This window comes from Mirounga angustirostris, unplaced genomic scaffold, assembly GCF_029215605.1.
Source record: "Mirounga angustirostris isolate CCGP_5_RB_7025 unplaced genomic scaffold, mMirAng1.0.hap1 SCAF_5, whole genome shotgun sequence".
In the NCBI taxonomy this organism is placed as follows: Eukaryota; Metazoa; Chordata; class Mammalia; order Carnivora; family Phocidae; genus Mirounga; species Mirounga angustirostris.
The window spans coordinates 156,976,417-156,998,101 of record NW_026991713.1 but is presented as its reverse complement, the minus strand read 5'-3'; the positions used below and the strand labels follow the sequence as shown (position 1 = coordinate 156,998,101).

The 21,685-nt window shown below is 38.5% G+C and overlaps 1 protein-coding gene across 1 annotated transcript in view; it reads right to left on the bottom strand.

Annotated features, from left to right (window-relative positions):
- The window catches only part of MOSMO (modulator of smoothened), a 58,889-nt gene that overhangs the window by 8,242 nt on the left and 28,962 nt on the right, over positions 1-21,685 (bottom strand). The window contains exon 2 of the mRNA XM_045875127.3: positions 289-501. Coding sequence (XP_045731083.1) covers positions 289-501 — 213 coding nt within the window. The remainder of the gene's footprint in view (positions 1-288; positions 502-21,685) is intronic.

The window sequence follows — 21,685 nt, the reverse complement described above, 5'->3', positions numbered from 1 at the left end:
GTTAGTGATAGCTCTGAGCCCACAGACCTGGAACGCTTATGTCACAATGTGAGCAAAAATAAAATTCATTAAAATAGCATTTCATACAAAGCAATTAAGGTTTTGGATGTCTTGGTCTTGTGGTGAGAATTCTGAAGAACTGATGGGACTGTGCAGAGTCTATATGACGGCCACAGCAAGTGGTGCTCTTTGATGATTATGGAGTCCTTATGACTGATTCTTGATATCTTCATTAAAATACCACTGTGCACGCCTTCTAGACAAATTTAGTAAGCACAGGTTACTTACTTCCAGTGAATGCTATCCATCGAGCATATTTTGTAGCTTCTCTCCGCCAGTGGGAAGCCACCAGCAAACCACATGTGACAGTCAATGAAACGATTCCCATGATGATAAAAAACAGTGTGGTGACCCACTCTGGGGGAAGCCGAGGTGGGATGCACGTCCGGTCTCGTCCATGGATTGTTTGACATTGTCGCACGAGGCCCACAGTGAGTGCTCCTGGGGAGATGCAAAAGGTGGGAGTATTTTAGTGGGTCTGGCATTCCCAAGGAATATCCCCCACCAACACCGCTGTAGTCCCTAAATCTTATTTCTGTGTAGGTCACTCAGGCATTTAATTCCACTGAGTCTCATGATTCAGCATTCCACTGTAGTTCACAATGTAGTCATACTTAACATACAAAGTGAACTTAAAAAAAACTCGCAAAAACCACACAGTTCTTTCAGTCATTCATTAAACAAATACTTTTCTTTTTTTTTTTTTAAAGATTTTATTTATTATTTGAGAGAGAGAATGAGAGACAGCACGAGAGGGAAGAGGGTCAGAGGGAGAAGCAGACCGCCGCCGAGCAGGGAGCCCGATGCGGGACTCAATCCCGGGACTCCAGGATCATGACCTGAGCCGAAGGCAGTCGCTTAACCAACTGAGCCACCCAGGCGCCCAAACAAATACTTTTCTGAGTACTTGTATCAGGCAATGTTCTGGGCTCCAGGGAAATAACTATGAACAGGACAGATGAGGCTCCTGGTCTTGCTGAGCTTACATACTAGCCGAAAGACCTGGAACTTTTCTATTCTCAGATCCAAGACTCACTGCATATTATTTGATTTTGGATGAGAAGAAAAACACTTTTCAGGAATCTGAAGACAAACTTGAAATATGTCTAGTCATAATATATAGATAAAATTAAATAACGGATTAAGTATTAGAATGAATATATTTTATTAAAGTTAAAAGGCCTAAGAATAGGGGCACCTTGGTGGCTCGGTTGGTTAAGTGTCAGACTCTTGGTTTCGGCTCAGGTCATGATCTCAGGGTCCTGGGAATGAGCCCCATGTTGGGCTCCATACTCAGCACGGAGTCTGGTTGAGATTCTCTCTCTCCCTCTCCCTCTGCTCCTCCCCCTGCTTGCAAACTCTCTCTCTAAAATAAATAAATAAGTAAAATCTAAAAAAAAGGCCTAAGAATATTATAATATAAACACTTCCATTAAATTCAAGAAAATGTTGGGAAAACTAGTAGGTTCCTCCTTGTGGTAAGTTCAACAATTTCTGTGCAATGCACAAGTGTTCAGATTGCTAAACCATTACTAGCATGCTTCAGCAGAAAAGCATAAAGGCATTAGTGGTAATTTTTCAAATGCCCCCTCTCCCATTTAAATAACATGATGGTGATTTTTGTAAAACATCAGGTGCTATTTTCACATTAACATGTTCTTATGTCAAGCCCAGGGAACCCCTCTATCAAATTTGGGGTGAATTAATTTACAGAAAACTAGATACGGTGAAAATACTTATTTTATTCTCTTCCCCATTAAGAACAATTAAAACGTTACTTTTGGGTGAAAAAGAGCAACTACAAATGGGAACACTGTTGCCTAAAACGTAAGAAATTTCTGGAACATAACAGATTTCTGCATTTTTTTTTTTTTAGTCCTAATTATTTTCTCAGTTTGAACAAAAATAATGACAACACCAACAACAAAAAGACATTAACCTCAAAATCACAGCACTTGCACAAACAAGTGCCTTTTTTGAGGACAGTCAGTAAAATTCCGATGAGAGGCATTTCGGGAAGCTGCCTTGGTGGGAGCAGACAGCAGAGCTGGATGTGTGTATACAGATGTATGTGTGGGTAGGTGGGGCTGCTGGAGGTAGGGGGCTCTCCTGCAACCTGAGTTTTGCCATTGATACACTTTTAGAAACAAAGCAATGTGTTCAAGGAAAATGAAGCAAAAGATCAGTTCTCTCAAAACTCTCCCCCTCTAATGCTAATTCTGACTCTTTTGGTTGAATGGAAGAAGAAGAGCTCAAAGAGTACCCTTTTCTCTCAAATCATCCAATAGTTAGGTCCATCTTGTGATCTCCGCAAAGGTGCAAACAGCATTATAACTGTAGGATCATCTCTGGCAGGATGGAGGCAGATGGGGGTTTGGAGGGGAATAGAAAGTGAGCAAACCTTCATAATAATGCCACACACTATCCCTCTTTCTAGCTGCTGCTTGGAGCTCAGTGACTTAGTAGGTCGAAGAAAAGTAAATCAGTTCAAAGTTCTGACACTTAATTGCGAACCTTAAAATTATCATAGTAAAAAAAAAAATCATAGTAATTGCTTGAATCAGAGAAAGCAAAGGGTAGGGGTGAACTGAATAAATGTTTTTAAATTGAAACACTAAAAAGTTTCCTTGAAAAGAAAACTTGGGGGACAGAGGGTGTCTAATTATGATAAAGCATTTTATTATAATTTAGGAAATAAGGTATTCACAGCAGTGCTCAAGAATGAACAGGAAATTACTCTTGATCATTCAGCAAGACTTTTTTTTTTAAGATTTTAATTATTTATTTGACAGAGAGAGAGACAGCGAGAGAGGGAACACAAGCAGGGGGAGTGGGAGAGGGAGAAGTAGGCTTCCCGCGGAGCAGGGAGCCCATCAGCAAAAGACTTCTAACAAATTACCCTCTATAGTCCCTATCCCATTTATAAAACTGTAATTGCTATAAAAATAGACAACAGGCAATGAAAGATCCTCTGAAAAATGCAATATTGTGGATTCTGATTACAGTAGTAACTTTCTTTACAACTTAATTTAAAATACAAAGAAAGTTTTATTGGTAACTGTATATAACTAATGGACTTAGATTTACATTTGACAATTACTTTTTGCTGGCAAATATGTAAAATTGTAGGTTCAGTAAATCATAACTAAAATATCTCTCCTTCAAAATATTTCTGAGTATCTTATGTTACCTCTTACTTTCCATTTATGGACATGGCCAAGAGCTAGTTAGGGCTCAAATTTAACATAACCTCCTCTGCCTGTAGATTGTTAAGCTTTCTGAGTGGGATTGTTCCTGCTTCCCCTCCTGACTGGCATACCACACCAGGTGAATAGAAATAGAACAAGAAAATGAAAATGAAAATGAGAGCTATCACTTCCACAAAGCAAATGGAAATAACCTGACAGATGTTCAGTTTTAAAAGAAGAATTATGTTCCTGTAATTACAAAAGTCCTTATTACCACAAATCAAGACCAAATACTCTACAGCTACATTCTGGAAGAAAAGAAAGCTAAAGCTAGCTGATAGCCGTAAGATATGCTGTATATAAGAAAATCAATTCACAAAATTGTGGATTATTTAATGTCTTTGTGCCCAGCATTGTTATGGTGGTTGGGATTCCAAAAACTAATATCCTGTCACACTTTCAGTGAAAACAGACTTTCCTTAAATAAATCATACAGGCTAGTACAAAGAGTCAACACTGTTGAAGTTCTTTTTCATGAGTAAGACTCTAGGTCAACATAGTTTATATCATAGTCACATATTTTCCATAAGCTGCCTGGGGAAAGGGATCTGCAAAAGTACCTGTCCTGCTACTATTACATCTTATAAATTCAGGTACTGTTGGTACCCAAACTCACACCGGTCTTTAAATCTCATCCTCTACCTCAAAGAATTATCTCCTACTTGTAGATTCAAATCCACCTCTAGTGTTGACTAGCCAAGATTTTTTATATCTTCCAAATTCCCTGGACACATCACACAATCGTGTACTTGATTTTAAGATAACTTTTATTTTTTTATTTTTTTACCTCAAACAGAAAATGGTTTTTTTAGGAAGGAACTGACCCTTCTACTTCACTGGTAACCCCCAGGATGGCCTGCAGCAGTGGGCACGAAGCATGAATTAATAAGCAACTGGTGAACTTAAAAGAATGAAAAACAACCTAAATTTAAAATCACATAGCATTAGTTTCTTCTAAAGACCTTGTCTTGGTGTAATTTCCTAAAGCACGCTAATTAATAATTAGGCACAAGCTCAGCCATTCACTGATTTTTGTTTTGTTTTATCCAACAGGTTTTTTGCTGCTGTAAGGGGCCTGTAATTCCATTTCTCAAACAGCCAATCCATCTTTACCCTGCAGCTGTTTCCTAGGTAACCAATCCAGCCGAATAAAAGACTTGCACACAATAGGAAAAAGGAAACCAAACTAGGAACTACAGCATCCCACATGCCTCTCAGTAGCTCACCTGTGTACCATTACACACAAAAGGAAGTCATAATGAGTCTTACCCTGTTGACATGTGACAACTATGGAAATCAAATCCTCCTGTCCCTAGGTTTGCTGTTGTTACTGTTTTTGTTTTTTTAAAGATTTTTTAAATTTATTTGACAGAGAGAGAAACACAGCGAGAGAGGGAACACAAGCAGGGGCAGAGGGAGAGGGAGAAGCAGGCTTCCTGCAGAGCAGGGAGCCCGATGCGGGGCTTGATCCCAGGACCCCGGGATCATGACCTGAGCCAAAGGCAGATGCTTGACAACTGAGCCACCCAGGCGCCCCTGTTGTTACTGTTTGTTTACTGACTTTCCTGGAATAGCTCTGTAAAGTTTGGATCATTGTTGTGTGTGGCCTCTGAAGTCTCTGTTCCATTAGCTTAGTAGTCTAGCTAATGGCTGGAATGAGATTTTTTTTTTTTAAAGATTTTTTTTTTAAAGATTTTATTTCTTTATTTGACAGACAGAGAGAGAGAGCACAGATAGGCAGAGCAGCAGGCAGAGGGAGAGGGAGAGGGAGAAGCAGGCTCCCCGCAGAGCAGGGAGCCCTATGTGGGGCTTGATCCCAGGACTCTGGGATCATGACCTGAGCCAAAGGCAATGCTTAACCAACTGAGCCACCCAGGAGCCCCTAAAGATTTTTTTTTATTATGTATTTGAGAGAGAAAGAGAAAGTGCACAAGAAGGGGGAGGGGCAAAGGGAGAGGGAGAAACAGACTCCCCACTAAGCAGGGAGCCGGATGTTGGGCTTGATCCCAGGACTCCAGAATCATGACCTGAGCTGAAGGCAGATGCTTAACTGACTGAGCTACCCAGGCACCCCTGGAATAAGATTTCTTTAAATGCCTTGAATCAGTGTGTCTCTCAGCCTTGCTGTCTGTGTCTGTTGTGGTACATTTTCAATGCTCCAACAGGCAATTAACAACTCTGCCTTAGTACTCACTTCCTGCTTGCACAGAGCCTCAAATTTAGCTAGAGGCAACAGATTAATGAAGACCCATCCTGAGGGGTGCCTGGGTGGCTCAGTCATTAAGCGTCTGCCTCCAGCTCAGGTCATGATCCCAGGGTCCTGGGATCGAACCCCACATCGGGCTCCCTGCTCAGCGGGAAGCCTGCTTCTCCCTCTCCCACTCCCCCTGCTTGTGTTCCCTCTTGCTGTGTCTCTCTCTCTGTCAAATAAATAAAATCTTAAAAAAAAAAAGCAAAAAAACCTATCCTGGATATGTGAAAAGCCCTAAATATGTGTAGAGCCTTCTGGATTCCTAGGAAATATGTTGGAGTTTTTCAAAGACTCCTTTGGACATCCTGTTCCCCAGTTTTTCCTTTATGTTTTTTAGTTAGCCTTTTGTTAGTGTCAAATAAACAACCTCAGGTACCTGCAATTTTTAAAAAATTTATTTATTTGAGAAAGAGCACGTGAATGGGGGGGAGGTTGAGGAGGGGTAGAGGGAGAGGGACAAGCAGATTACCCACCGAGCAGGGAACTGACCAAGGTACCGAGGTGCCCCACGTACCTGCAATGTTAAACAACTAGTGCTGATTGCTTTTAACAAATGTCCTGGGGGTGAGACAGAGCAAGCTCTCAATCTGGTCCAATAAAGGTAAGGCCTGAGGAGATTTTCAGTGAGCTGACATATCAAATGGTAGCAATTCTGAGGATGGGGCTTTAAGGAGCACCAGACCCTTTTGCCATCTCAAGTGGTTGCTGAGCTGCTGGTTTACACTGCTACCAAACTTGCAAGGCTACTGGCTTTCAAGGCTACTATGTAGCTGAGAGGGGGTGTGTGATTAGCACAATTTAAATTGCCACAAAGCTTGCTGTTCTTGCCAAGATTCGGGTGATTTTTTCTTTTTTTTTAAAGATTTTATTTATTTATTTGAGAGAGAGAATGAGAGAGAGCAAGCACACGAGACTGGGGACGGTTAGAGGGAGAAACAGACTCCCCGCTGAGCAGGGAGCCCAATGCGGGACTCGATCCCGGGACTCCAGGATCATGACCTGAGCCGAAGGCAGTCGCTTAATCAACTGAGCCACCCAGGCACCCGATTCGGGTGATTTTCTTAATAAATGCTCCTTGGATTGCTGTGAGCCTTAGTTAATTTCCAGAGTTCTGAAAAAGTTGATCTGACAATTTTTGCCAGTATTCTTATTGCATTTATGGAGGAGCAGATTTTCAGAAGTCCCTGGTCCACTATCACGGGAGTTAAACCCAACAAGTCACAGTTTCAATCTCAGCTTTGGACACACTTGAGCAAGTCCCTTAATTTTCCTAAACTTGCTTCAGCAGAAAAGTAATATGACTTAACATTTAGGTTTCTGTGAGAATTAAATTAGATGATGAGATAATACTTGTAAGCAACTGCAAGTGTAAGCACTAAATAACTATTACATGTCTTCAGGGAAGTAAGTGAGATATTTTTGTTTTAGTTAAAAAATACATACACAGGGCAGTAGTAGACAAAATAATTTAACACAATAGTACACTCATGAAACTCATATTCCAAAATAAAAAGGTTGACATCTGATGGTTGCCATGGCTGCTAGTCATAAAAAGTATTCAGGACATCACTTTTCTGCCCAACTGCTTTAGTGTATCATTCAGGTTGAAGATGAAGCATAAGGCAAGTTCGGACTTGCTGAAATAAAAGCTCTGGGGACAGATTTTATAGGAATAGCAAGCTGGAAACATTGAGATTGAGAATGCTTTGCTAATAGAATGAAATCACAAAATGTTTTGTTAGATAGCAAGTAAATAGAGAACAGTCATTAATCTTTTTAGTTTGATTTTCTTTTCCCTTAAACTCCACTGGCTGTTCTATCTCTTCTTAAAATACAACTGTTACCAGCTGTCTGCAAGTAAGACTGTAGTTCAGAGGTCATCTCATTTTAAAATTGACTAAATCATACCAACACTGTCCTCTCATTGTAGTGTATTCTATCAGCCCTTGCTCCATTAACGTGGTCTTGGGTCTAATCCTATAAATACATTAAACATAAACTAGCAGTGGATTTCTATTTTAAAATCCGCCTTATCGACAAGTACAATATGGTACCAGAATCTGTCCTATTACAATCCCAATCATTGAAGCCCTTAATATATAATGCATGAAGTCATTAAAGAAAAGCTAACCACAATGTTTAAACTGTCTATATAGTGTATGAAAAATATGTGGAAGAGTATTTATCACATGGCTAGGAGTGGCCTACTTTGGTTGAATAGGATTGGAGGGTGGAGTGGGGTTGAGAACCCTTGTACTTTTCACTGTCTTATCTGAGTGTAGATTAATTCATACAATTCTGCCCTTTAAAAAAATGTGCATTCACTTTATTTAAGAGAGGGAGGGGGAGGGGCAGAGGGAGAGAATCTTAAGCAGGCTCCATGCCCAGCGCAGAACCCCATGGGGGGCTTGATCTCACAACCCTGAGATCATGACCTGAGCTGAAATCAAGAGTAGGATGCTTAACCGACTGAGCCAACCAGGCACCCCTGTGCATTTCCTTTATATTTTACATATTAGATTTAAACAAAATGCACTAATTGCGCTTATACACTGAAATCTTTTAATCATGTATGAATTTAAGCACATGCTCTGGATCTAAAATAAATTAGAGAATGCCAAAGAAATTAAAGTAAATCAGGTAGAGAACGAAAATGGAACTTAAATAACTGTGTCTACATTTTCTATTCCATTTCAACTAAAGTAGCATGAGAAGCCACCATGGAAGAATTCAGCAGATCATACTGGAATACTTATTGTTTCTTCCCTGACTGAAAAAACCCAAAACAAGTTTAACATTCATTTCACTAAATGAGTAGTCTCCATGTTTTACATGTAAAAGTGAGCTGGTTTAAGGGAGAGGAAACTGGTAAAGGGGATAAAATCAAACAAATTTGGTAGGCCAAATTGTTTTTGTGGGCAGGAAAGTGTTGCAGAATTTACAAAAGTATTTTAACAAAAGGGCTGAACATTAATAATTCTACAGCCTTCAATCACTGAAAAGGTTCATCTGTGCACAATGATCAAGAAGTAAACAAGCAATGCAGCAGAAAAGAGTGGCTCTCAATCATGCAAGAGTCCTTGCCCCCTCTATGCTATCTCATTCTATCAAATAAATAAATAAAATCTTAAAAAATAAAATAAAATCATGGAGGATTCCTGGCCAAAAAGAGCCATAAAATTAGGGAATTTAGAGCTAGAAGGGATCTCAGAGATCATCAGTCCTAACCTCCCCAAGTTAGGGTTTGAAGAATACTGAGGCCCCGAGAGTGCTAAGTCCAAGGATACAAAGTAACCAGCAGTGCCAGGACTAAAACTAAGGTTTTCAATTAACCACCCCGAACTATTCCTACCACAGGATGCTGACTTCTTGAACACCATTCACTAAATAAAGAATAGTATTCCTAAAAATACCATCAGAAACATTTAGATTTATATCAGAGCAGACTTAATTACAACTTTGTAAGCATAGTGACAGTGAGTCTAAGAGGAACCTTCTTCACAGGAGGTCAATCCAAAGTGGGAGACAATATTTTTGTCAGTTCAGAGGAGTGACTCCTCTGAGTTTTACTCACTCTAAAATATAGCTTCCTCCCACACCCACATTTCTCATAAATGTTCAAGGAATATGCCACTCCCAGCTCATCCTCCTTAAAGAAATAACCCAATTTCTCAAGAAAAAAAGATTCCCTGTTCCCTATCTCTAAGGAACTTTTTGGTTATTTAAAGTCTACTCTCAAACATTACAATAAGCACTCATATTTGTCTTATTTGCATTGTACAGAAAATGTGCACCCCATCACCTTCTTGGAAAGGACTCTGTAGGGTATGTCATAATAAATAAATAACTTTCCTGAGGGTATAGCAAAGATTCCATTGTATGACTTCCAGGCCTGTCAAAATAACTTTTGCCAACTAGTTGGTAATCTCAATATTACATAATTCAAAATCATTTCTTCAATAAATTGTACTCCCTTAATTTACATAAGTAAAATAATTCTGATAAAAATATCACATTCTAGGGCGCCTGGGTGGCTCAGTTGGTTAAGTGACTGCCTTCGGCTCAGGTCATGATCCCGGAGTCCCTGGATTGAGTCCTGCATCGGGCTCCCTGCTCGGCAGGGAGTCTGCTTCTCCCTCTGACCCTCCCCCCTCTCATGTGTTCTCTCTCTCTCAAATAAATAAATAAAATCTTTAAAAAAAAAAATCACATTCTAAATTATTTAGTCACATATCCATTGACTTAACTGGGAGATATCATATCACAGTGGTAGAATTCAGGCTCTGGATTCAGATTCCAGGCCCACCACTTACTGGTAGTGAGATTTTAGGCAAGTTATTTAACCTCTGTGTGCCTCAGTTTCCTCAACTATAAATGAGGATAACAACAAAATGACCTCATAGTGTTGTACGGATTATGAGAGGGAATATGCGTAAAACACTTAGAACAAATGCCTGGTACAGAGTAGTAAGTTGGTAAATTTTTTTTTTAAGATTTTATTTATTTATTTGAGAGAGAAAGAACATGAGTAAGAGGCGGAGGCAGAGGGAGAAGCAGACTCCCCACTGAGCAGAGAGCCCAATGCAGGACTCGATCCCAGGACCCTGAGATCATGACCTGAGCTGAAGGCAGATGCTTAACCGACTGAGCCACCCAGGTGCCCAAGTTGGTAAATGTTAAATGTTATTGATGATATATTGCTCTTTCACCAAAAGTATTCATTTTTACTTTAAGGAAGGAAACAATCTGTGGGATTCCACCTTCTTTTTAAATTTATTGTTCTCTCTTGGGTTTAGATGAAAAATATCATAAGTGTTCAATTCGTGTAGATCTACTGAATTATTTAAAAGTGAATCAGAGTTGTAAAAGTTTAGAGTCTAGAAAATGCAAGGGAAGTGAGTTTAACACTGAGATGAGTGTTATTCTGTGCTGTTAGCACGGTCCCTTAATTATAAAAGAGGATGGATTTAAGAATGGAGAGCTTTGGAGAAAGACAAAAGTTCCGATTCTGACAGCTGCTCTTCTATTTAATCTTTAAGAGGAGTTTGTATTCTCACTGCAGTTATATTTGGCTTCAGATTGAAAATGTAAACTGATCTCTCCCTCAATTTCCAACGTCTGAAAACACTACCTAAGCTTTCATAGAAATATATAAAACAACAATCTCCCATTAATTAGCTTACATTTGTGGTAGCTGTGAACTCCTAAGCCAAGATGTGGTGGTCTAAGGAAACCATACATTAGAGAAAGTCTCTGCTGAATTTGAAAAGCCTGGCACTATGCCATGAGATATTCCTGACTTTTCTGTCCAAGTCTGGGGGGCATGGTGCACTACGCCAAGCTTTCCTTCATTCAGCAAATACTGAGCACATGCTCTGTGCAATACAATGTGGGAAGTATGAAGAGAAACATAAACCTGATCCTTGTATTTCCAGAGATTATAATATACACAGAGACCTAAGATGAACACTCAACCTCTAAAATCTTTGTAATTTCCAACTAGGACCATCTCATGTTCTTATATTGGTCTTTGACCTTTGTTCCTGACACAGGGCTCCTGAAACCTTTGTAATTTCCTGGGTGATAGTAGTGTTGTTTGTTCTAATGAGGCAACTCATTAGACTCCTGGATGAGGGCTGGTCAAGGGAAAGATGGAGCCATGATTAGAAGCTTGGACTCTTCAGCCCTGCCCCCTCACCCCTTCTCTTGAGGAAAGGGATGAAAATCATGCCTACGTGATGAAGCCTCCATAAAATCTCAAAAGTACAAGGTTTGGAGAGCTTCCAGGTTGGTAGCAGAAGAGGAGTATGCACAGAGAGATCATGGAAGCTCCATGGCCCTTCCCACATCCCTTGCCCTATGCATCTTTCATCTCTATGTTCATCTATATCCTTTATATATCCTATGTCCTTTGATAATAAACTGGTAAACCAAAGTAAGTGTTTCCCTGAGTTCTGTGAGCCACTCTAGTAAACTAATTGAACCCAAGTAGGGGGTCACTGGAACCTCCAATTTTTAGCCAGTTGGTGAAAGCACAGGGCTTGTGACTGGCATCTGAAGCGTATGCTTGGGGGGTGGGGTGGGAAGGGTAGTCTTGTGGGAGTGAGCCCTTAACCTGTGGGATCTAACATTATCTTTGCGTAGTGTCAGAATTGAGTAAAATTGTAGGACACCCAGCTCGTGTCACAGAGAACTGCCTGTTGGGGGGGGGGGGGGAGAACCTTTACACATTTGGTGACCAGAAGTGTCAGAAGTGAAGTGTGCTGTGAATAGTAAAGGAGAGTCACAGGAAAGAAAGACATGGTAGGGAAGAACTGGGTTTTTGCCTACACAGGAAGGAAAAACCTGAGTTTTACCTTTGTAACAATAGATAGCAGGATGTGATCTAATGCCAAGAGAATTGTGCTGCCTATGAGACTAGGAAGCTGGAGATATGCACTCTATCCACAGGCACACTATTCATGGAATTTTGAGCAAGAAACTTCACTTCTTTAGGTCTATGCCCTATTTTACAAATGAATTATTTCCTAAAGGGTTTCTGATAACTCTTCACAATTGTTTAAATTAGCTTTATTGAGGTATACTTTAGATACAATGAAATTTGCCATTTTATGTGTATAATTCAATGAGTTTTGACAACTGTACAGTCATCTCAGTCATGACACAGAGTATCACCACAAAAAATTCCCTCATAATCCTTTGCAGTCAATCCCTTCCCCCCAAGCTCCCAAGATAGACCTGCTTTCTATTACTATAGTTTTGCCTCTTGTAGAATTTCATATAAATAGAATCATACATTGTTTGCTATTATGAATAAACTGCTACAAACTACAAACCTCTGCATACAGGTCTTTGCATAGACATGTGTGGTGGTGTGGGTATGCATCATCCAATCCACTGAGGCCCTGAATAAAACAAAAAGCTAAGGAAGGAGAAATTCACCTTTTTCCTTTCCTTTACAGATATTTTCCCTTAGTCTTCCCTTTAATTTTTTTTTTTTTAAGTAAACTCTACGTCCAACGTGGGGCTCAAATTCACAACCCCAAATCAAGAATCACAAGCTCTACTGATTGGGCCAGCCAGGTGCCCCTTGCCTTTAAATTTTCTTAACAATGGTTTTTGAAGGATAAATGTTTTAAATTTGACAGAGTCCAATTTATCAACTTCTTATCCTGCCTTCTGTGACTACTTAGTAGCAGAGGAAGCATATCCTACCGTTCTAACCCCAAACTGAGATTTAGGTAATCAGAGACTATATCAGGTAGGGCACCAGAATAATACACTTTCATTGTTTTTAAAGCTGTCTATAAGGAGATTATCAATGGCTCACGGAAAAAGACTACTTTCCTTACTATCTGGAAAGATAGCTAAAAATGGTATCTCCTTAATCACTTAAAGAACAAATACATTGTAAGAATAGTTCTTCATTCCTTATTTAAACAAAACTCATTCCTGATTCAGATGCTTAGAAAATATCAATTGCGTTACTCTTGGAAGATTAATTCATTGCAAAATCTAGTCACTGAGTAAATAATTGATAATATACAAATAGATGACAGATGCATCTGGCAAGAGGGACAGATACATCTGTTATTATATCACAACAGCCTCGTTGAAACAACCAAGGTTATTACAAAGTACATTCTTATAAAACCAAACCTTGTCAATAACAAAAATTATAAAAAACATCATTAATGATCTTCAAGTTCATTCCCAAGTCACCTTTTATGTCTCCACATTCTTTCTAGGCAATCTCAGGTTCACAGATTCAATTATCACCTATAAGCCAATGACTCAAAAATTTTTTCCTGGTGAGAATGCTTAAGATCTACTCTCTTAGCAAATTCCAAGTACACAGTAGAGTATTAGAAACTACAGTCACCATGCTGTACGTTAGATCCCAAGAACTTATTCATCTGATAACTGAAAGTTTGTAACTTTTGATCAACATCTCCCTATTTCTCCCTCCATCCCCACCCCTGGCAACTACCATTCTACTGTTTCTAGAAGTGCAACTTAAAAAAAAAAAAAAAAAAAGATTCTGTATACAAATGACACCATATAGTATTTGTCTTTCTCTGACTTATTTCACCTAGTATAATGCCCTCCAGTTTCATCCATTTTGTCACAAATGCCAGAATTTCCTTCTTTTTTAATGGGTGAATAATAGTCCATTATACATATATACCATGTTTCTGTATCCATTTATCTGTTGATGGACTCTTAGATCTGTTCCCATATTTTGGCTATGTGAGTAATGTTACAATGAACACGGAGTGCAGGTATTTCTTCAAGATACTGATTTCGTTTACTTGAGATACATAACCAGAAGTGGAACTGCTCCACATATGGTAGCTTTCTTACTTTTCTTTAGAACCTCCATAATGTTTTCCATTGTGGTTCTACCAATTCACATTCCCAACAGTTATGTACAGGGTTCCCTTTTCTCCACGTCCTCACCAACATTTGTTATCTCTTGTCTTTTTGATAATAGCCATCCTAACAGATGTGAGGTGAGATCTCACTGTGGTTTTGATTTGTATTTCCCTGATGATCAGGGAGAAAATATTGTTAAAATGACCTTACTACCTAAAGTGATCTACAGATTCAATGCAATCCCTACCAAAATTCCAGTGGTATTTTTCACAGAAACAGAAAAAACAATCCTAAAGTTCATATGAAACCACAAAAGATTCCAAATGGCCAAGCAATCTTGAGAAGAACAAATCTGGAGGGCATCACACTTCCTGATTTCAAATTACACTGCAAACCTATAGTTACCAAAAACAGTGTAGTACTCACATAAAAACAGATAAAGGGACTAATAATGGAGAATATAGAGCCCAGAAATAAATCCATGCATATACAGTCAACCAATCTTTGGACAGGGGCACCAAGAACACACAATGGGGATGGTTTCTTTAATAAACAGTGTTGGGAGAACTGGATATCCACATGCAGAGGAATGAAACTGGACCGCTAGCTTACATCATGCACAAAATTAACTCAAGATGGATTATGGACTTAAATCTAAGACCTGAAACTACAAAATCCCTAGAAGAAGGCTCTTTAACACTGGTCTTGGCAATGATTTTTTTTGAAATGACAACAAAAGCAAAGGCAACAAAACCAAAGATAGACAAGTGGGACTACTTAAACCAAAAAGCTTCTGCACAGGAAAGGAAACAATCAACAAAATGAAAAGGCAACCTTTTCATTTTCATTTCAACCTCAGAATGGGAGGAATATTTGCAAACTGTGTATCTGATAAGTGGTTAATATCTAAAATATATAAGGAACTCATACAACTTAATAGCAAAAAACCCACAAATAATCCAATTAAATGTACCTGAGTAGAAATTTTTCCAAAGAAGATAAATAAATGGTCAACAGGCACATGCAAAGGTACTCAACATCAATCACCATCAGAAAATGCCCTTAATAAATATTAACTGAATGAACAGTGAATGTTTTTTTTTTTTTTAAAGATTTTATTTATTTATTTGAGAGAGAGAGAATGAGAGAGAGCAAGCACATGAGAGGGGGGAGGGTCAGAGGGAGAAGCAGACTCCCTGCCGAGCAGGGAGCCCGATGCGGGACTCGATCCAGGGACTCCAGGATCATGACCTGAGCCGAAGGCAGTCGCTTAACCAACTGAGCCACCCAGGCGCCCGTGAATGTTCTATATAATTTTTGTGACTATTATTTAATAACCCACATTTTATCACATTATTTTCTCCCTCCAAAATAAAAGATAAATTAGGGTATAGTTATTTTTCATTTTACTTTCCTGGGCCCCTGACACTAGTTAATTTTCTAACTATTTGAGAGGAGGGGAAATAGAAAAAAATATTCTCTTAAATAAGCCAGCAAAACATGTTACATTTTAGTGACATATCCTGAAAATGTGCTCATTTATTTCATAAATTAAAGGTATTCCTAAAATAGAATGAGAAATGTATTTTTAACATGGCCAGCCAACTGTTAGTTGAGATGTGGCCTAGGGAATATACTGGTTCCTGGTATTCTTATAGTGAAATGTAAATAAAGAGACCCTCATAATTCTGTTTGTCTAATTTGAAAAGAGAAGGAAGTAACAATAGAGACTTGAAGGAAAAAAAAAAGACTATGCAAGTGACAATTAATGTCTGACTTTCTCCAGCCATCTCATAAATGATAAATGACTTTCCTTTCCTTTTCCTGTGCACATTTTTAAGCTAAAATATGAGTATGTACTACATACACATGCTACAAAAATGCAAAAGGTTTTACAAAAGGTGTAGTGTAGAGCAATAAGTAGATTTCTTTTCAGTGACTGGCCTCCAACCACCCAGTTGCTTTTCCTTGAAGCAACAAACACGGTTACCAGTTTCTTCTGTATCTTTACAGAGATAATGTATGATTATACGTGTGTGTGCATTCCTTACTTATAAAAATGCCCATGTAGTCATAGTAACATATTATATGTTTTACATCTTGCTTTCCAAAAAGTATTAGTAAATATAAAGAATATTTATAAAATATACATAAGGTTCAAAAAAATCCATGATAGGGCGCCTGGGTGGCTCAGTTGGTTAAGCGACTGCCTTCGGCTCAGGTCATGATCCTGGAGTCCCGGGATCGAGTCCCGCATCGGGCTCCCTGCTCGGCAGGGAGTCTGCTTCTCCCTCTCCCACTCCCCGTTTGTGTTCCCTCTCTCGCTGTGTCTTTCTCTGTCAAATAAATAAATAAAATCTCTAAAAAAAAAAAAAAATCCATGATATAATGAACACTCATGTACCCACATACCACATGCCAGTTTTAAGGGAAAAAAAAAAAAAAGATTTTTTTTTGATCCTCTGTATGTTCTCCCTAATTCCTTTCCTCTCCCCTGAGGTAATCACTTTCCTTGATTTTGTGCTTATTAATTTCCTTGCTTGTAGTTTTGTAATTTTTTTCCTAAACAACGTAGTGTTTCCAAACTTCATATGAACAGAATTTTTTTTTTTTAAGATTTTGTTTATTTATTTGACAGAGAGAGACACAGCGAGAGAGGGAACACAAGCGGGGGGGGGGAGTGGGAGAGGGAGAAGCAGGCTTCCCATGGAGCAGGGAGCCTGATGCGGGGCTCGGTCCCAGAACCCTGGGATCATGACCTGAGCCGAAGGCAGATGCTTAACGACTCAGCCACCCAGGCGCCCCACAGAATATTCTTATATGTATACTCACATGACTTGCTTTTCTTACCCCACACAACTAAGATTCATTCAGAGTGTTGTGTGTAGCTGTAATTCATTCATCTGCACTGCTGTACAGTATTCTAAAATTCGTTTACTCTACTCCAGATATTTCAGGTGTTTCTAGTGGGCTGTTGCTGTTGTTTTGTTTTCAAGATTATAAATGGTACTATGTTTCCTGGGCAAATGAGCAAGAGTTCCTCTAGAATTTATTGACAAGAAAAAACTACTACGTCATAAAGCACATGCACCTTTAAATTTACTAGTGATTCTACCAGCAGTACATGTGTTCCAGTTGCTCTATATCCTTACCAACCTGATACTGTTTGTGCCTTGCTGTTTTACTTCATAATATATTATGGAGAAGTTTATACATTAGAATACATAGAGTTGCCTCACTCTTTTAAAATGGCTTCATAGGGGCGCCTGGGTGGCTCAGTTGGTTAAGCGACTGCCTTCGGCTCAGGTCATGATCCTGGAGTCCCTGGATCGAGTCCCGCATCGGACTCCCTGCTCGGCAGGGAGTCTGCTTCTCCCTCTGACCCTCCCCCCTCTCATGTGCTCTCTCTCTCATTCTCTCTGTCTCAAATAAATAAAATCTTTAAAAAATAAAATAAAATGGCTTCATAGTATGCTAGCATACAGATAATGCCAAATTTTATTTATACAGTTTTATACTGAGGGGACTCTCTAGTATTTCCCCTTACTAGATTATTTCTAGCCTTTTCCTATTTCAAACACTAATGCAATGAACAGCCTTATATATTTGCTACAAAATTCATTTCACACATGAAACTGTATCTGTAGAATAAATTCCTAGAAATAAAATTTCTGGGTTAAACAGTATGTGCATATAAAATGATAGATATTGCCAAATTGTCCTTCCATAATTGTATTACGGAAGTTATATTAATGTACCCTCAACCAGCAAGTCCTATTTATTTCATCATAGCTTCACTAATACAACATTTATCAACCTTTTTGATCTCTGCCAATATATGTGAAAAATGGCATCTCACTATATTTTTAATTTGTATTCTCTTACCAGAGGTGGAACAACTTGAAGGGCCAGCTGTAGAAACTTTACTGAAATCATGTGTTCATAACCTTTGCTTCTTAAAATTGAGTTGTTCATATTTCTCCACTTAAGTAGAAGAGCTCTTTAAATATTAAAGAAACTAGCCATTTGCCTATGATTTGAGCTACAGATATTTTATTTTAGATATTTTGAGATTCCTGTTCTACAGATAGGTTTACTTTCAATACTTGCTTCTAATCAAAGATATGATCAGACCTAAAAAGGAACATCCAATTACATTTGGCAAGAAATAACACTGGAACTATTTTCTTTTGGGATTTAATATTTTAAATAAGCAAGTATCTGGTGCTGGTACTTCTTAGACAGTTCTATCTCTAGCTTTGTAGCAGCTTAAGAGCAACCATTCTCCCATGTCCTTGAGAACTAGTGAAGTATGTTGTTTACAGACCACAAGGCAGAATGTTGACAGAAGGCACTCAAGCACAACTTAGTGCAACTAATTTCACTTACACTAGCTTAAGAGGGATTTTCCTTTAACTTCCAAATTTAAGGTGTTTGAAAAAATACTTCCACAGAGTGCTTTCCAAGGTGAATTCTCTAGCCACAAAATAGATATATCAATCAACAGAACAGAATCAACACACCTCAATAGACCAACTATATACAAGATGGCACTAGAAATCAATGGAAAGAACGGATAACTTAGTAAACTGTTTTGTATAACCAACTTGCTATTTAGAAAAGAAGTGAATTAATGCACCGAAATAAAACGGGAGATAAATATAAAAATTAAAATCATTGAAGTTAAAAAAAAAAGGAAATATTTGAGTTGACTGTGTGGTCTTAAAAACAGAACACCTTTCTGTCTGTATTTGTAGAGTCAGACTCTATTAATAAAAAAAACCACGGTAGTAATTTAAAGGTAAACAACAGCCTTTGTGCAATACACATGAATGGGTAATATTCTTTATATATAATGAGGCTTGCAAATCAACATAAAACCAAACACCAGAGTCGAAAAATGGACAAAGAATATGAATAGAAGATGGCATACAGAACATTAAAAGTATATATATATATATATATTTTTTAAAGATTTTATTCATTTATTTGAGACAGAATGAGAGAGAGAGAGCACATGAGAGGGGGGAGGGTCAGAGGAAGAAGCAGGCTCGCTGCCGAGCAGGGAGCCCGATGCGGGACTCGATCCAGGGACTCCAGGATCATGACCTGAGCCGAAGGCAGTCGCTTAACCAACTGAGCCACCCAGGCGCCCTAAAAGTATATATATTTTAACGTTCACTCTAGTAATCAAAGAAATGCAGACCAAAACAACATTCCTATTTTTTACTATTAACTTGGCAAAAACTGAAAATACAAAAACTAAACAAAAAAATAGGTTGAGAGGGTGCAGTAAAACATTCTCCAGTAAGACAAATTTCTAAATGTATTCCTTAGGGTAATTTGACAACACCTACTAAAACCTTCAAAAATGGCCATATCTTCCCATCTAATATGTGTAAGAATTTATAACATGGTAAAAGTGCCATTTCAAAGCATTAGGGAAAAAAATGTGCTAGTCAACGAATAGTACTGGAGCAACTGGCTATATTGGGGGAAAAAAATGAAGCTAATTATTTTAAATTATAGATAAAAATAAATTCAAGATGCTTTACAAAGCTAAATGTAAAACAAAAACAAAAACTAAGTTTGGAGTAGGAAAGTCCTTTTTTTTTTTTTAAAGATTTTATTTATTTGAGAGAGCGAGTGAGCAAGCTCCAGTGGGGGGAGGAGCAGAGGGAGAGGGAAAAGCAAGACTCCCAATAGAGCAGGAAGCCCCATGCAGGGCTAGATCCCCGGACCCCCAGATCATGGCCTAAGCCAAAGGCAGAGGGTCAACCGACTGAGCTACCCACGCACCTCTGGAGTAGGAAAGTCCTTTTAAAAGTAAGACCCCAGGGGTGCCTGGGTGGCTCAGTCTTTAAGCATCTGCCTTCGGCTCAGGTCATGATCCCAGGGTCCTGGATCGAGCCCGCATTGGGCTCCCTACTCAGCGGGAAGCCTGCTTCTCCTCCTGCTTGTGTTCCCTCTCTCGCTGTGTCTCTCTCTGTCAAATAAAAAAAAGACCCCAAACCCTAAACCTGTAAAGAAAAAAAAAATTGATATACAAAATTTTAACTTTTTCCTTTATGACAAAAGAAACAATAAATAATATTGGAAAATAAATTTGAAAAACCATGTGAGACTGGCAGAAAATATTTACAACTATGTTATAGCTTAATACCTGTAATTTATGAATAGGTCCCAGAAATCAGTAAGAAAAAATTAAAAACTTCATGTATACAAACAGAAGATGAAAATAAGTGACCAATAATATGAAAAAGATGTTCAATCTCATAATAAGGAAATGCAAATTAAGACAAAATACCATTTTTTTGGTCATCAAATTGGCCCAAATTAGAAAGATTTATGCTATCCAGTACTGAAAAAGGTATGGGGAAATGAATACTATTTTATACATTGTTGGGATGGTAGGGAAAAAAATGGTATAGCCTCTTGGGAAAGTAATTCGGAAGAGTAATAATAAAAATAATAATAATGATGATGGCAGAAGCAACATCAGTTAATACTTAATATAGTACAAGCATGTCCCAAGTACTATTCTTTTTTTTTTTTTTTAAGAGAAGGGGGTAGAGGCAGAGGGAGAGAATCCTAAGCAGGTTCCATGCCCAGCCATAGAGCCCGACTTGGGCCTTGATCTCATGACCCTGAGATCATGACCTGAACTGAAATCAAGAGTTGGACACTTAACCAACGGAGCCACCCAGCTGCTCCCCAAGTACTATTTCGAGTGCTTAAGACATGCTAGCTCATTTCATCTCTTTACAACACTATGTGGTAGGTACTATTATTTCCCCACTTTTTAAATGAGGAAACTGAGTAAACATCTCTGTGTCAGCCTCCCAGAGGATCCAACTAACACAATTACCTTTCTAACAAAATTTAAAGTATATATACATTTCTGCTTAGCAATTTCATTTTTATATATGTAATCCAGAGAAAACCCTGCACATATGGACAAAGAGACAGGTATAAAATGTTCACTGCACATTATTTATAATAGTGAAAAAACTAAATACTTAAGAATAGAGGAACGGTTAAATAAATTATGGTTCATGCACACCACAGAATACTAAAAAAGAATGAGACAATTCTGTGCATATTGATGTGGAAAGATCTCTAAGACATCCTGAGGAAAAATGCAAACTGTAGAACAGTATGTATCATGAGATCCATTTATTAAACAATACATATTTATTTCTGTAAGTGCACATATATGTAAATGCATAGAAAACTGGTTACTTCTGGAAAGATGGAGTGGGAGTGGAAATGGTAGGGGCAAGAAAGTCCTATATTTTTACTTTTCGTTTTAATATTTAGAATGCATTCAGACACTGAGTCCTCATTATTTGCAGATTCCATACTTGCAAATATGCCCACTCACTAAAATTTATTTGTGACCCCTGAATAAGTAGTTGTGGCACTTTTGTGGTCATTTGTGGACATAATGCATGTACAGAACGGCCAAAATTGAGTTACCCAACACACATTTCCAGCTGAAGTCAAACTAGGTAATTTTCTGCCTTGTTTCAGCCACCATACAGTAAAAATGTGTCCTTTCTACACTCTCTTAATGCCACATTTTTGTATTTTTGTGCTTTTTGTTGGTGATTTTTTTTTTTTTTTTTTTTTTTAAGATTTTATTTATTTGTGAGAGACAGAGAGCATGAGAGGGAGGAGGGTCAGAGGGAGAAGCAGACTCCCGGCTGAGCAGGGAGCCCGATGCGGGACTTGATCCCGGGACTCGATC